The sequence below is a fragment of the Neolamprologus brichardi genome, chromosome 23 (genome assembly GCF_056152115.1).
Source record: "Neolamprologus brichardi isolate AB-2024 chromosome 23, ASM5615211v1, whole genome shotgun sequence".
NCBI classification, from domain to species: Eukaryota; Metazoa; Chordata; class Actinopteri; order Cichliformes; family Cichlidae; genus Neolamprologus; species Neolamprologus brichardi.
Window position 1 is genome coordinate 19,196,994 of NC_142125.1, and position 15,585 is coordinate 19,212,578.

At 41.7% G+C, this 15,585-nt stretch overlaps 1 protein-coding gene and 1 pseudogene across 2 annotated transcripts in view; one reads left to right on the forward strand and one right to left on the reverse strand.

Moving 5' to 3' along the window:
* The window catches only part of LOC102776040 (NACHT, LRR and PYD domains-containing protein 3-like), a 38,360-nt gene that overhangs the window by 16,203 nt on the left and 6,572 nt on the right, over nucleotides 1-15,585 (forward strand). For both annotated transcript variants that reach the window (XM_087836780.1, XM_087836782.1), the window contains exons 5-8: nucleotides 4,494-4,572; nucleotides 6,187-6,415; nucleotides 6,580-8,350; nucleotides 8,442-8,615. In XM_087836780.1, the coding sequence (XP_087692906.1) occupies nucleotides 4,494-4,572; nucleotides 6,187-6,415; nucleotides 6,580-8,350; nucleotides 8,442-8,615 (2,253 nt within the window). The remainder of the gene's footprint in view (nucleotides 1-4,493; nucleotides 4,573-6,186; nucleotides 6,416-6,579; nucleotides 8,351-8,441; nucleotides 8,616-15,585) is intronic.
* On the reverse strand, nucleotides 2,283-3,224 carry LOC148096087 (uncharacterized; annotated as a pseudogene).

Consider the following 15,585-nt stretch of genomic DNA (forward strand, 5'->3'; position numbering starts at 1 on the left):
TAGCGGCTATCCACGTCTTTATGTCTTTAAGACATTCCTGCAGTTTAACTAAATGGTGTGTGTTATCTGGCTTCATAGATAGATAGAGCTGGGTGTCATCTGCATAGCAGTGAAAATGTATACTATGTTTTCTAATGATACTGCCTAGGGGAAGCATGTGGAACACCATAATTAATTGACCTTGGTGTTTGAAGAGGACTCTCCATTTACTTGCACAAATTGGAGTCTATTAGATAGATATGATATAAACCACTGCAGCACAGTACCTGTAATACTTACAGCATGTTCTAGTCGCTCTAATAGGATATTATGGTCAACAGTATCGAACACTGCACTAAGGTCTAGCAGGACAAGCACAGAGATGAGTCCACTGTCAGAGGCCATAAGAAGATCATTTGTAACCTTCACTAAAGCTGTTTCTGTGCTGTGATGAGCTCTGAAACCTGACTGAAACTCTTCAAAAAAGCCATTCCTCTGCAGATGATCTGTTAGCTGTTTGACAACTACTCTTTCAAGAATGTTTGATATGAAAGGAAGGTTGGAGATTGGCCTATAATTAGCTAAGACAGTTGGGTCTAGGGATGGCTTTTTAAGTAAAGGTTTAACTACAGCCAGCTTGAAGGCCTGTGGTACATAGCCGATTATTAGAGATGAGTTGATCATATTTAAGATTGAAGAATTAATTAATGGCGGGACTTCTTTGAGCAGTTTTGTAGGAATGGGGTCTAAAAGACATGTTGATGGTTTGGAGGAAGTAATTATTGAAGTTAACTCAGAAAGATCAATTGGAGAAAAAGAGTCAAACTTAACATCAATGGTACTAAGAGTAGCTGTACATAATATTACATCTGTGGGGTGATTATTGGTAATTTATTCTCTAATTATAAAAAATTTATTCGTGAAGAAGTTCATGAAGTCATTACTAGTTAATGTTAAAGGGATGGTTGGCTCAATAGAGCTCTGACTTTTTGTCAGCCTGGCTACAGTGCTGAAGAGAAACCTAGGGTTGTTCTTATTTTCTTCAATCAATGACGAATAGTAAGACCTTCTAGCTTTGTGGAGGGCTTTCTTATAAAGCAACAAACTATTTCTCCAGGCTAAATGACGATCCTCTAAATTTGTGACACGCCATTTCCTCTCCAGCATACGAGTTATCTACTTTAGGCTACGTGTTTGAGAATTATACCACGGAGTCAGGTACTTCTGATTTGAGACCTTCATTTTCACAGGAACTACAGTATCCAGAGTCATACATAGTGAAGAGGTAAAATTATTAACAAGATAATCGACCTCTGTTGGAGTAGCGTTCAGATAGCTGCTCTGCTCTGTATTGGTACAGGGCATTGAAGATGATAACAGTGGGTGGATTATATTCTTAAACGTAGTTACAGCGCTTTCAGAAAGACATCTACTGTGATGTTGATGAGTCTACTCTCCACTGCTGTGTAATCAATTATTGTAAATGTAAATGTTATCATGAAATGATCAGACAGGAGCGGGTTTTCAGGAAACACTGTTAAATGTTCAGTTTCTATGCCATATGTTAAAACAAGATCTAGAGTGTGATTAAAGTGGTGGGTGGGTTCTTTTACAGTTTGAGAGAAGCCAATTGAGTCTAATAACAGATTAAATGCTATGTTGAGGCTGTCATTCTTAGCATCTACATGGGTGTTAAAATCACCCACAATAATTATTTTATCTGAGCTGAGCATTAAATCAGATAAAAAGTCTGAGAAATCAGACAGAAACTCTGTGTAAGGCCCAGGTGGACGATAGATGATAACAAGCAAGACTGGTTTCTGAGTTTTACAGCTGGGGTGGACAAGGCTAAGCATCAGGCTTTCAAATGAATTAAAAGTCTGTCTTGGTCTTTCGTTGATTAATAGGCTGGTGTGAAAAATTGCTGTCACACCACCCCTTCGGCCTGTGCTTCGAGATTTCTGGTAGTTAGAATGACCCGGGGGTGTTGATTCATTTAAACTAACACAATCATCCTGCTGCAACCAGGTTTCTGTAAGGCAGAGTAAATCGATTTGTTGATCAATTATTAAGTCGTGTACTAACAGAGACTTGGAGGAGAGAGACCTAATATTTCCACATTTCACTGTTTTACTCTTTGGTTCAGATGTGGATACTGTATTGTTCTTTCTTTGTGATTTTTTGTTTAAGTTGTTCATTGCTAGTTTTTAGTTTGTTTTTTGTCTGTTTGGCAGCTGACACAAAGAAGATGGAGATGGGGTTTTTTGCGTTTTTTTTTTTTTTTGTTTGGGGGGGGGGGGGTAGCAGGAGGAGAGAAGCTGCAGAGAGACGTGTAAGACTCCTGGTCCCAAATCTGGTCCCAAATCTGCATAGTCATATTTTGGGGGCTTTAATAAACTTGTCCATATTTCTAGAAATGAGAACTGCTCCATCCAAAGCGGGATGGATTCCGTCTCTCCTAACAAGACCAGGTTTCCTCCAGAAGGTTTGCCAATTATCTATGAAGCCCACATTGTTTTTTGGACACCACTCAGACAGCCAGCAATTTAAGGAGAACATGCAGCTAAACATGTCACTCCTGTTCTGATTGGGGAGAAGACCAGAGAAAACTACAGAGTTTGACATTGTTTTGGCAAAGTTACACACCGATTCAATATTGATTTTAGTGACCTCCGATTGGCGTAACCGGGTGTCATTACTGCCGACGTGAATTATGATTTCACTGAATTTAGGTTTACCCTTAGCCACCAGTTTTAAATTTCCCTCAATGTCGCCTGCTATGGGCCCAGGAAGACAACTGACTATGATTGCCGGTGTCTCTAGCTTCACATGTCTGAGAACAGAATCACCAACAGAATCGTCAAAGAGTTTGACCCCCAGCGGGTGTGTCGCCGAGTGGGGTTAGACACATGAACAGATTGGGGGTGTACCTGGGGCTTCTGTTTAGGAATATGCTTCCTACTCACCATCACCCAGCCGTCCTCTTTCCCCAGCTGCTTGGGGTCTGCCAGGGAACAGCTAGCGGGGCCTACGCTATCTTCAGCTGTACCAGCTCCAGGGGCCTGGCTAGCTACGGGTGAATGAAGGGTGCGAAGCCGAGTCTCCAATTCAGTAATCCTGGCCTCCAGAGCTGCAAATATGCTACATTTGTTACAAGTATCATTACTGCTAAAGGAGGCCGAGGAGTAACTAAACATCTGACACAATGAGCAGGAAAGTGCAGGAGGGACAGGTGAAATAGCCATGGTGCTAGCGAGTCAGCTACTAGATAAGCTAAGCTAGCGAAACAGTACAGACACAGTGAGTGAAAACTTTGGCTATAAATTAGGAAGTGAGTGCACAGAAAGTGTGCTTCGGATGAAACATGTAAAGATTATACTATGAAAAATAATGTATTTTAAAAGTTTTTAATTAAATTGCTAAGCAGATAAGCTACTCAAAAACACCACTGTGTTTGAGCAGGAACAGGAAGTGATACTCTACCGCAGAGCGAGCGAAAACCAAGTGACAGCGCCACCAAGAGTGACTGAGTTTCTTGCCTGCCGTAGAGTGTGTTTAATCTCACTTTCTTAGTCCCCTGAGTTTGTAGCATCATGTTAGTTTTTAGTTTGAGTAACTCCAGAGGTTAGATTTATTCCTCTCGCCTTTTGTTCTTGTTTAGTGTTTTTGCCTTTAACTATTTTCCCCTGTGTCACCTTTGCTTGCTGAAATAAAATCTTGCTTTTCGCTGATCCTCTGAGCTTCAGAGTGGTGTCTGCACCTGAGTCCTTTAACCTGTGTTGGCCATCGTGACATAAAACCACATACACACATAGTAGCAATTGTGGAAAACTCCTACTTCTGTGTCTCTCTGATGTCTGTTTCATCTTTGGTCTCTGGTGCTTTCAAACCCTGTCCTTCATCAGCCTTCTCCAGGCCTTCTTAGTTGGTGCACCTTGAGCTCCACAACTCAAAGTGAACATAGTCAGACTTGATTGAAGTAACTAAGCCTTTCTGGAAATTAAAACTGAAGCCTGTCGACAGATTCAACTCAGAGTTTATGGCTAGACTCCGTTTGTTGAACCTGCGCCTTAAAATAGGTCCCTGTTTGTCCCTCAGCTGGAAATCTATGCCTGCGGTGACCTAATAAAATCTACGATCCACACAGTGTTTTGTTACAGTGATACATTAGATGTACTTTTCCTGACACAAAGTTGACCGAGCGCTGGAAGTTGTCACTTCAAACCAGTCACTGGTGCAAAGAGAGAGTACCTTGCTCCAGGGCATCTCAGCATGGAGGGAAAGCTTAATGCACGAGATGGTAAGAGCTGTTGGGACTAAAAAAACTGAGCAGAAAGCTACAGACATCTGAAAACTGAGTTTTTAATTTTCAGTGAGATCACCAGGACTAGCAAAGCTTCACCATTGCAGGGAGTCATCGTATTCACTGAACCCATCAAAACATCACTTCATGGACCTTGCATCTGTGTGGGGACAGACATAACGTGACCTAATTATAGTTCACTCCTCCACAGAGTGGACCAGGAGAGAGCAGAGGTTCCCACTGGTCAGTCTGCACAGCAGCGTCAAACACACCTGGACTCTGTGTTTATGGTCTGTACTACTACTTTTACATGTGTTTTTTTTTGGTCACCTCTATGCTGCACTTTGTAGACCAGTGGATTGACAGTGTGTCCAATATGAATCTGATTTTTGGTTCCATGATTTCAGTCCATTTGGGGGTGCCTGTAGCTCAGGAGGGGAGCAGGTCAGTTACTAATCAGAAGGTTGGTGGATCAAACCTTGGCTGGTAAATGTACTGGACAAGATACTAAACCCAAAGTTCTCTCTGATGCAACCATCAGAGTGTTAAAGTTAAAAAGCATTTGAGCATAGAAAAATGTGCATAGTTAAATGTGGCATGTTGTATAAAGTACTCTGAATGCACAGAGTGTAGAAGGGCTGTATAAGAACCAGTGCATTTCAAGATTGTTTATTTGTCACGTGCATAGTTATAGAAGTACAACACACTGTCACGGTCTGGCTAGCAGACCGTGGGGAGGTGGGGAAACAGGACCCAAACGCTGGACTCTTCCGTGCAACAGTGTTTATTTACAGAGTGGTGAAGTAAACAACAATAAATTCCCCAGTGTCCCAGACTCCCGTGTTGTGCCTTCTTCCCAGAAAAGTCCCAGTGTAGTGCTCTCTGCTCCAGTGTCCCTGCACTCCCCGTGCTCACTGCTCCTTCACGTCCCACACTCCTCCTGAGGGAAAACAATAGAGCCAGCCGTTACACACTTATCCCAGCACTTAACACTCACACTTGACTGTGCTTGAAGACTGACGTGAAGTCAAACGCAATAATCCTGCGCCGGTGGAAGCTCCATCGCTCTTCTAAATAGCTCCCCCGACGAGCCCAGATGAGGAGCAGATGTGTAGCAAGGACTTAAGGTGTGGCCAGTCCTCAAGCTAGGCCACGCCCCTCAGTCCTTAAGGTGCCTGTAACATGGCCACAGAAAAAAGGCAACACACACACATACCTGCCTACATACAGATGTGGACAGAGATAAGAGGCAGTGCAGACAACACACCAAATGATAATAATAATGACAATAATAATAATAATAATAACAACAACAACAACAGTCATAGTCCCCACTGCCCATGGACCCCGAGTCCCCAGAGCCGGGTCCGTGACACACGCAGTGAAATGTAACCTGATATGCTCGACTGTGCAAAAAAACAAGAGAGAGAGAACATTATATACAGGGAGTGAATATATACAAAGATGACATTATGTGCAATAAGTGAGTGAGTTATATATATTATATAAATAAAATAAAACAATCTGGAAATTTACAGTTCAAATCTGAGAATGTACATTTTCTAAATGGTGTGTTAAAGTGTATTGTGCCGTTGTGAATGGGGGGGATGGCCTGAGACTCAGGGCTCAGATGATTGCAGAAGTTGGAACAGTGTATTGCTGGGATGGGACAGGTCCTTCAGTATCTGAGCTGCTCTAGTCCAGCATCTCCTGGTGTAAATGTTCTATAGGGAGGGGTGGGCAGCCCTGCAGCAGTGTTCTGCTGTACGGATCACTTTCTGAATAGCTTTTTGGTCCTTAACATAGCTGTTCCCATACCAGGATGCAATGTTCTGTGTGAGGATGCTCTCCATAGCGCCTGTATAGAAAGACCGCTCGGTAACTCATATGGTCTTCTTTTCCAGCGGCTGGAGGACAACATTATGATGTTTGTGAAGAATGAGCTGAAGAAAACCAAAAAGGTTCTGAGTCCAGATGACCGAGAAACTATAAAAAGCCAGAGGGAGGATAAGGAGATGTTTGAAGATGAGGATGAAGATCAAAGAAAGAGCTGCAGAGAAGCATTTCTGAAGATCACATTACACTTCTTGAGGAGACTTAAGCAGCATGAGATGGCTGACCATCTGCAGAGCAGTAAGAGAATTTCTCTAAAGATTGCATATTGATCTTTCCTAATATCTCAAGAAATGAACCAATATCTATTCTATATCTATCGCACACATTAATCCTTTCAGGGTACTGAAAGGCTATGATATTTGTTATATAATAATTAATTTATCTGAATTACTTATTTTCAGAAATATTTGCTCCACTCTATAAACGTGAACTTAAAGCCCAACTGAAGAAGAAGTTCCAGTGTGTGTTTGAGGGGATCGCTAAAGCAGGAAACCCAACTCTTCTGAATCAGATCTACACAGAACTCTACATCACAGAAGGAGGGACTGCAGAGGTCAATGATGAACATGAGATCAGACAGATTGAAACAGCATTCAGGAAATCAAAGGGACCAGAAACAACAATCAGACAAGAAGATATCTTTAAATCTTCACTTGGAAGAGATGAACCAATCAGAACAGTGCTGACAAAGGGAGTGGCTGGCATTGGGAAAACAGTCTTAACACAGAAGTTCACTCTGGACTGGGCTGAAGACAAAGCCAATCAGGATATCCAGTTCATTTTTCCATTCACTTTCAGAGAGCTGAATGTGCTGAAAGAGGAAAAGTTCAGCTTGGTGGAACTTGTTCATCACTTCTTTACTAAAACTAAAGAATCAGGAATATGCAGGCTGGAAGACTTCCAGGTTGTGTTCATTCTTGATGGTCTGGATGAGTGCCGAATTAGTTTGGACTTCAACAAAACTAAAATCCTGACTGAAACAAGAAAGTCCACTTCATTGGATGTACTGTTGACAAACCTCATCAAGGGGAACCTGCTCCCATCTGCTCGCCTCTGGATAACCACACGTCCTGCATCAGCCAGTCAGATCCCTCCTGAGTGTGTGGACCTGGTGACAGAGGTCAGGGGCTTTACTGACCCACAGAAGGAGGAGTACTTCAAGAAGAGATTCAGAGATGAGGAGCAAGCCAGCAGGATCATCTCCCACATCAAGACATCACGAAGCCTCCACATCATGTGTCACATCCCAGTCTTCTGCTGGATCATTGCCACAGTTCTGGAGGATGTGCTGAAAACCACAGAGGGAGGAGAGCTGCCCAAGAACCTGACTGAGATGTACATTCACTTCCTGGTAGTTCAGGCCAAAGTCAAGAGGATCAAATATGATGGAGGAACTGAGACAGATCCACACTGGAGTCCAGAGAGCAGGAAGATGGTTGAGTCTCTGGGAAAACTGGCTTTTGAGCAGCTGCAGAAAGGAAACCTGATCTTCTATGAATCAGACCTGACAGAGTGTGGCATCGATATCAGAACTGCCTCAGTGTACTCAGGAGTGTTCACACAGATCTTTAAAGAGGAGAGAGGACTGTACCAGGACAAGGTGTTCTGCTTTGTCCATCTGAGTGTTCAGGAATTTCTGGCTGCTCTTCATATCCATCTGACCTTCATCAACTCTGGAGTCAATCAGCTGGAAGAACAACAAACAAGCTCTCACACAGGGAAAGACTTCTATCAGAGTTCTGTGGACAAGGCCTTACAGAGCCCAAATGGACACCTGGACTTGTTCCTTCGTTTTCTTTTGGGTCTGAAAACTAATAAAATTTATTTGCAAGGCCTGGTGACACAGACAGGAAGTAGCTCACAGACCAATCGGGAAACAGTTCAGTACATCAAGAACAAGCTCAGTGAGAATCTGTCTGTAGAGAAAAGCATCAACCTGTTCCAGTGTCTAAATGAACTGAATGACCATTCTCTAGTGGAGGAGATCCAACAGTCCCTGAGATCAGGAAGTCTCTCCACTGATAAACTGTCTCCTGCTCAGTGGTCAGCTCTAGTCTTCATCTTACTGTCATCAGAAAACGATCTGGATGTGTTTGACCTGAAGAAATACTCTGCTTCAGAGGATGCTTTTCTGAGGCTGCTGCCAGTGGTCAAAGCCTCTAAAAAAGCTCTGTAAGTCATGATGTTTTTATCATTTAAATTCAGTTTACAAACAGAAAACTCTTGCTATTCCATTCTTCTTGTTATACATATATCTTTTTAGGCTGAATAGCTGTAACCTCTCAGAGAGAGCATGTGGAGCTCTGTCCTCTTCTCTTCAACTAGAAGACTGTGAGCTCAGAGATCTAGACCTGAGTAACAACAACGTGCAAGACTCAGGTTTGACACTACTGTTTTCTCGACTGAAGACTACAAACTGGAAGCTGGAAACGCTCAGGTCAGATTATGTTGTTTATGATTTGACTTGAAATCTGCAACATAAAAGCTACATTTAGTTTTTGTACTGACATATCCTTACTCTTGGTATGGTATTACTGTAAATACCATGATGGTGGCGTGCTGGGTTGCAGTGGCCACACTGTGTTGAAATCATCGTGCAATTTTCGTGTTTTTACTCAAGTTCTATTTGAGTCCTGGTTTATTATATAGCTGTAATGTACGTCGGAACTACAGTCAAACACTTCTATAACCACCAACAACTTTTGGATTTAGGAAAACACCAGTAAACTCAACCAGATGGAGATACAGTGAAGAAACTGCGCTGCTGCTGCATACTGCAAGCTCTGAACAGACGAGCTACGGCACCACCACATCTTAGCGTCCGCCTGGAAGTCCATTGAAAACGGTGTGCGAGGAAGTGAAAGTGCAGTAAGTGAGCCGGTATCCATGCTAGGCTAAAAGCTAACCGTAGCCGACCGCGCTTCCATCACTGCTCTCCAACATGTGCTCCATAGAAAACAAACTGGACTGTTTGAGACTACTAATAAACTCCAGGAAAGAAACAAGGCACTGCTTTTTTCTTATTTTTACTGAAACATGGCTACACGGAGGCATCGTAGACCACGCTATCCAGCTAAATGGGCCAGATAGCCACCATGCCAACAGAGACCCCCTATCATCGGCAAGACGCATGGCGGTGGACTGTGTATTTACATCAATAACAGCTGCTGTAGGAATGCTCCAATTGTGTCTGTGTACTTTTTAGAACTTGTGGAGGCCTTAGCAGTCAGATGCAGGCCGTTTTATATCCCAAGAGACTTTACTGTGGTGATCATTGTTGCTGTTTACATCCCACCTAGTACTAGCACTAATGCTAAAGCTAGTGGAGCATGCAGTGAACTCTGCAAGATTATCAGTGATCTGCAAACAGCCCACCCTGACAGCTTCCTCAGTGTCACTGGGGATTTTAATAATGCCAAACTTAAATCAGTTCTACCCAAATTTCATCGGAACATTGACTTTGCAACAAGAGGGGACAACATGTTATACCTTGTTTACACAAACATCCAGCATGCATACAAGGCTTCACCCCTCCCTCACAATGGACAATCGGACCGCATCTCCATACTTTTGACCCCAGTCTACAGACCCATCAACAAACGGATCAGACCAACCTTCAGAGAGGTGAAAACATGGCCAGAGGGGGGCAAACCTGTTCTGCAAGATTGCTTTGAATGCACAGACTGGGATATGTTTAGAGAAGCTGCTACATACACAGACACCGTGGATCTGGAGGAGTACACAACCTCAGTGACCACCTACATCAGCAAATGCAATGAAGATGTCACTGTCTCAGAGACCATCATCACCCATGCAAACCATAAACCCTTGTTCTCTGCAAAGAATCAGAAATCAGAGACTCTACCTTTAAGTCCAACAATAGAGAAGCCTACACTACAGCCAGAGCAGACCTATCACAGGCCATCAAAGAGGCAAAGCAGGAGTATGCAGATAACAACAACACACACTTCACAAGTTCAAAGGACTCTCAGCTGTGGCAGGGCATTTAAACAAGCCAACACCTCCGGCATGCAGCAGTGATCCCTCCCTGCCTGAAAGACTTCTTTGCACATTTTGAGGCAGAGAACAAAGAGCAAGCAAGGAAGATGCCCCCCTCCCCCAATGACCAAGTACTCTGTCTGTCCACAGCAGACGTCAGGATGACACTTTGCAGAGCAAACCCATGAAAGGCTGCAAGTTGTTATATTTTTTCTGTCAGCCTCACCCATCAAAGTCACCCCACCCCTGAGAGGTAGGGTACAACCTGGACAGGTCGCCAGTCTGTCACAGGGCTAACACATAGACACATCATTCACATTCATACCTATGGGCAATTTAGAGTTTCCAATTAACCCATCTCCACTAACTGCATGTCTTTGAACTGTGTGAGGAAGACCCCAGCCTGTTTGTGGAGTTGAACTCAAGACCTTAGTGCTGTGAGGTAACAGTGATAACCACTGTACCACCATGCAACAGGCCCAGGTTCTTGGAGACACTGAAGAGCCCAATAAGAGATTAATGTTTCAGTGTGTCACAGATCAAACTCTACATTTCCATCAGCATAAAAGAGATTCAGCAGCAGATCAGAATCAAGTAGAGCAACATTTATACATTTTCTAAATTACCAAATTCATACACGCGTATTCCTTTGACAATGCGACACACAGATTGCACTTCATTGGATTTTAGTACAGTGGGCAGTGTATTCCCCCTGCATACAGTTACAAGACACAAATTTTCTTTTCTTTTTTTTACCTGTTTAGTTATATATATTTAATTATTTATATAATGGAAACATGGGCATAATGTGTAGACTCTCAGCTTTTATTTGAGGGTACCCATATTCAAATTGGATAAAGGATTTAAGAGTTTCAGCAACTTTAAAGGGACTAAAAGACTCAAAAGCTATTTCATGGGAAGGTGTGAGCAATTCCTTCTTTATGTCATATCAATTAAGCAGATAAAAGGCCTGGAGTTGATTTGAGGTGTGGTGCATGCATTTGGAAGATTTTGCTGTGAACAGACAACATATGGTCAAAGGAGCTCTCCATGAAACAAGCCATCCTTAAGCCTATCTGAGAAATTGCTACAATATTAGGACATCCAAGGAAGACAATAGTGCTGGATGACTGCAGAAGGATTTCCATGCTGAAGAGAAACCCCTTTACAACATCCAACAATGTAAACAAACACTCTCCAGGAGGTAAGCGTATTGATATTCAAGGCTACCATAAACAAATGAATGCATTTACTGCAAGGTGCAAGACACTCATAAGCCTCAAGAATAGAAAGGCTAGATTGGACTCTAAAAAAGCCAGCACAAATAATGTTTTTTGGACAGATGAAACCAAGAACACCGTCTACCAGAAGGATGGCTAGAAAAAAAAGTATGATGATGTGACACAGGACAGAAGCAGCTGAATAAATTCTGATGTGTTCAGAGATGTATTGTTTGCTCACATAAATGCAGTCAAACTGATTGGGTGGTGTTTCATAATACAGTTGGACAATGACCCAAAACAGCCAAAGTAACCCAGGAGTTTATCAAAGCAAAGAAGTGGTAGTATCTTGAAAGGCCAAGTCAGTCACCTGATCTTAACCCAAATGAGCATGGATTTCACTTGTTGAAGACTAAACTACAGACAGAAAGGCCAACAAATATCTCTTTCTGGAAAATTTCTCTGAACTTCAACTTAAGGATGTTCCAGCTGTCTAACAGATTTGCTTCTCCATAGTGGTCAGATGTCTGTCTGTGTTAACGGGAACGTGGAGCTCAGTGATGGTGTAGCTAACTTCTGTGTGGCTCTTATGGGGTTGTTTTCGGGGGGTGTTTCTCTCTTTTTGTTTTTTTTCTGTTTTTGTTCTTTTTCCTTTTTCTCGTTGCTTGTTTGGTAAATAATAAGAGAGGAAAACAATGTTCCAACTGTTTGTGTTTTACGTCTTCTTTTTTTCTTTGTAAACTATATCCACAAATACTCAATAAAAATGTTTTGAATAAAAAAAAAAAAAGAAAGGCCAACAAACAAACGGCAAATGAAAGTCACTGCAGTAAAGTCACTGGGCATTAAAAAGGAGAAAACCCAGCATCTGGTGATATCTATGAGTTCAAGACTTCAAGGCTGTCATTGCCAGCAAAGGGGTTTCAAGTATTAGAAATTAACATTTTGTTTTCAGTTATTTAATTTGTCCAATTATAGGGATTGTTTTACAAAAAAATCCTTTCCTCCCATCCTTTCCACCACATCTGAGTTGTTCCATTTGAAATTGATTGTGGTAATGTACAAAACCAAAATTAGAAAAAAGTTGTCTCTGTCCAAATATTTATGGACCTAACTGTAAGTAAGTAAATTTTTATTTATATAGCACCTTTCTAGACAGAGAATCACAAAGTGCTGCACATAGAATAACAATTCATAAAACATAAAGCAAACAACATAAACAGGGAAGAATTAACCAAAAGCAATTCTAAAAAGGTGAGTTTTGAGTTGTTTTTTAAAAGCGACTACTGAGTCCACAGTTCTTAGGCTCAGAGCGAGAGAGTTTTGATTTGATATACCTTTATTAGTCCCACAAGGGGAAATTTCATAAGGCTGCCGACCTATTGCACGCAATGGCGGCGCCATCTTACCCTCCGGCCATACATACATTACACAAAACATCACATGGGGAAGACAGGTCAGAGAGGTGTAACAATGGAAAAATGCACCATATGAGGAAAGATAAGGAGAAAAAAATAACTCCCCCCAGACTGAGCTCCAACAGGGAGCTCAGTTTGAGAACAGAAAAAAACACCTCTGCACATAGCACATGAAAAAACTCTTAATACACCAAAGAAACACATGACAAGCAACAGGGCTGGGTAAAGGGTGTTCCACAGTCTGGGGGCTGTTAGGTCTGCACTCCCAGGCCCCGCTAGTTCAGAGACTTATCCCTGTGAACGAAGCAAGACAATCAGAGCTCGATCGGTTTCAAACTTGCAAGGGAAGCCGGTCGGATCAGGATCTTGGAGCTACAAGATCCTCACCTGATCCCAGCCAACTCCAAAAAAACAGTGTCCCCTTGCAGCCTTTTATTCAGTGAACACACAACCCCATTGTAAAACCCATATGGTGTGTCATAAAAGTTAAAGGCACTGTGTGCGTGTGCATGCATGTGCATGCACGTGAGTGTGTGTGTGCATGTGTGTGCATGTGTATACACACACATATGTGTATACACATGTGTGAAACATGTGTGAAACAGCAGGAAGTCACGTATACCTTTGTATACGTGACTTCCTGCTGGTCATAAAAGGGTCATCTCCTCTATATGGCTCAACTCCTTTAATGGTCCACCATATACAAGCACAGGTGAGCCCATAAATGGAAGGAAGTAATCATGCCTTACTAAATAAGCAAACCAGAACCTTACATAGAATGTGCCTTCAATTAAACACTATAGCTATTGCCTCCCCATCATCCTACATGTAGGGGAGGGACAGAAAAATATCTGAACATGCAGTTCAGGACAAGGTTTACAATTTTAAGTACAACAATGACAACTTTTATCAAAATCACTCCAACAGGGGCCACAGTGGCAAAAGCTCTATCACCTTTAGTTCTCATCTTTTGGTCAGAAGCCTAGCAGCAGCGTTTTGCACAACCTGCTGACGATCCAGGGAACCTTTGTCTAGACACATAAAAAGTGAGTTACAGTAGTCCAAGCATAAAGAAATAAATGTATGTATAGCAATCTCCAGTTCAGAGCAAGATACAATACATCTTAATTTAGCAACATTTCTTAAATGATAAAAACAAGACCGAACCAGAGATTTGACATGACCATCCAATGTGAGAGTCGAGTCAAAAGTTACACCTAAATTCCTGATAGGGGATTTAACATAGACCAAAAGAGGCCCAAGGGCTTACACTATCAGGGGGAAAAATCTGTCAGGAGCGCATACAAGGACTTCAGTTTTCCCCTCATTAAGTTTGTGGAAGTTAACAGCCATCCAACGTTTGATCGAATTTAAGCAGTCATTCAGAAACTGGAGCTTAGATAAATCTTGGGGCTTAAAAAATGTATAACTGCATCTCATCAGCATAACAGTGATAGGAAATGTCCTTGGAGGGGTTCATTATACGTTGGAGGAGAAGAAGCTATATTAAAAACAATAAAGGCCCCAAAACAAAACCATGAGGGACACCATAAGTAAGGGAGGTAGAGTATGACCTGAAATAAGAGACCGTCACAGAAAAACATTGGTTATGTAACTATGAGGAGAACCACTCCAAGGCAGTTCCAGATATACCAAGCCAATATTTTAGCCTTTCAAGCTAAATGTTGTGGTTAACTGTGTCAAAAGCCGATGTGAGGTCCAGAACAGAGCAGAACAGAACATTTTCCTGCATCATTACTCATCAAAATGTCACTTGAGACTTTAAGAAGGGCTGTTTCCGTAGAGTGAACTCTCCGAAAGCTGGACTGAAACTGGCTGTGTTTGTCTAGAACTGCTATAAGTTGCTTAGCCACAACCTTTTCTAGAAGGTTAGCAATTAATGGTAATTGGTAACTATCTATATCTATACTAAACATTATATAATTGCTATAATAAATGCGAATTGAGAGATAAACAGGAGAGACATTTTCATCGATGCAGAAGACAATCAATGAACTCACTTCACAGCTGACTGTAATGAATGACTGTTTTTTTAGTTTCAAAGAGACATGAGGGGTACTCCCCAAAGTCTGGCCTGGATCAGTGTCTGTGGTTGCCATATTTACTGGAAAAGCTACTGTGAATTAAACAGCTGGCATAACTTACCGGCGATATGAGTCTTTACATTTTTCATTACAAAAGAAATGTACGAATTAGTTAATTTATAGTTATCATATTTATAGTTATCAGGTGTCAGTACTTCCAAATAAGCGGTTAAACAAGGCTTGGTGTGATCTGCCTTTTAGTGACGCAATTGGCCAGAAAGATTCGACACATTCATGGGGCTTCATCACATCATCACTATTTACAGTTTATAGCAGCACCATTACCGCTTGTGATTTGAAATGCATTCTGAGATACCTGGTTGTCCGAAGTCAACACTACCGCCAGTCCATAGCAATTGGTTATCTAAGATCAAACTGTCTTCATTGACTGTGCGCGGTAAGCAATAAGATGTTACACAAGCTGGAGTGGCAGTGTTAACCCCACCCCTTGACTTTGATGGGTGACAAATGAAATTAATTAATGAACAAAGCCGCAGGGCCAGGAGTGCTAAAATGAATTAAGTAAATACATCATTAAATAATTAATTTAATGTTTCAATAATTGATTAATTAAATCTATAATTGTTAATTACATGTGTCATTGATTAATTAATTTGGAAATAAATAATTCAATAAATGTTTTAAATTAAATTAATGAAATTTAA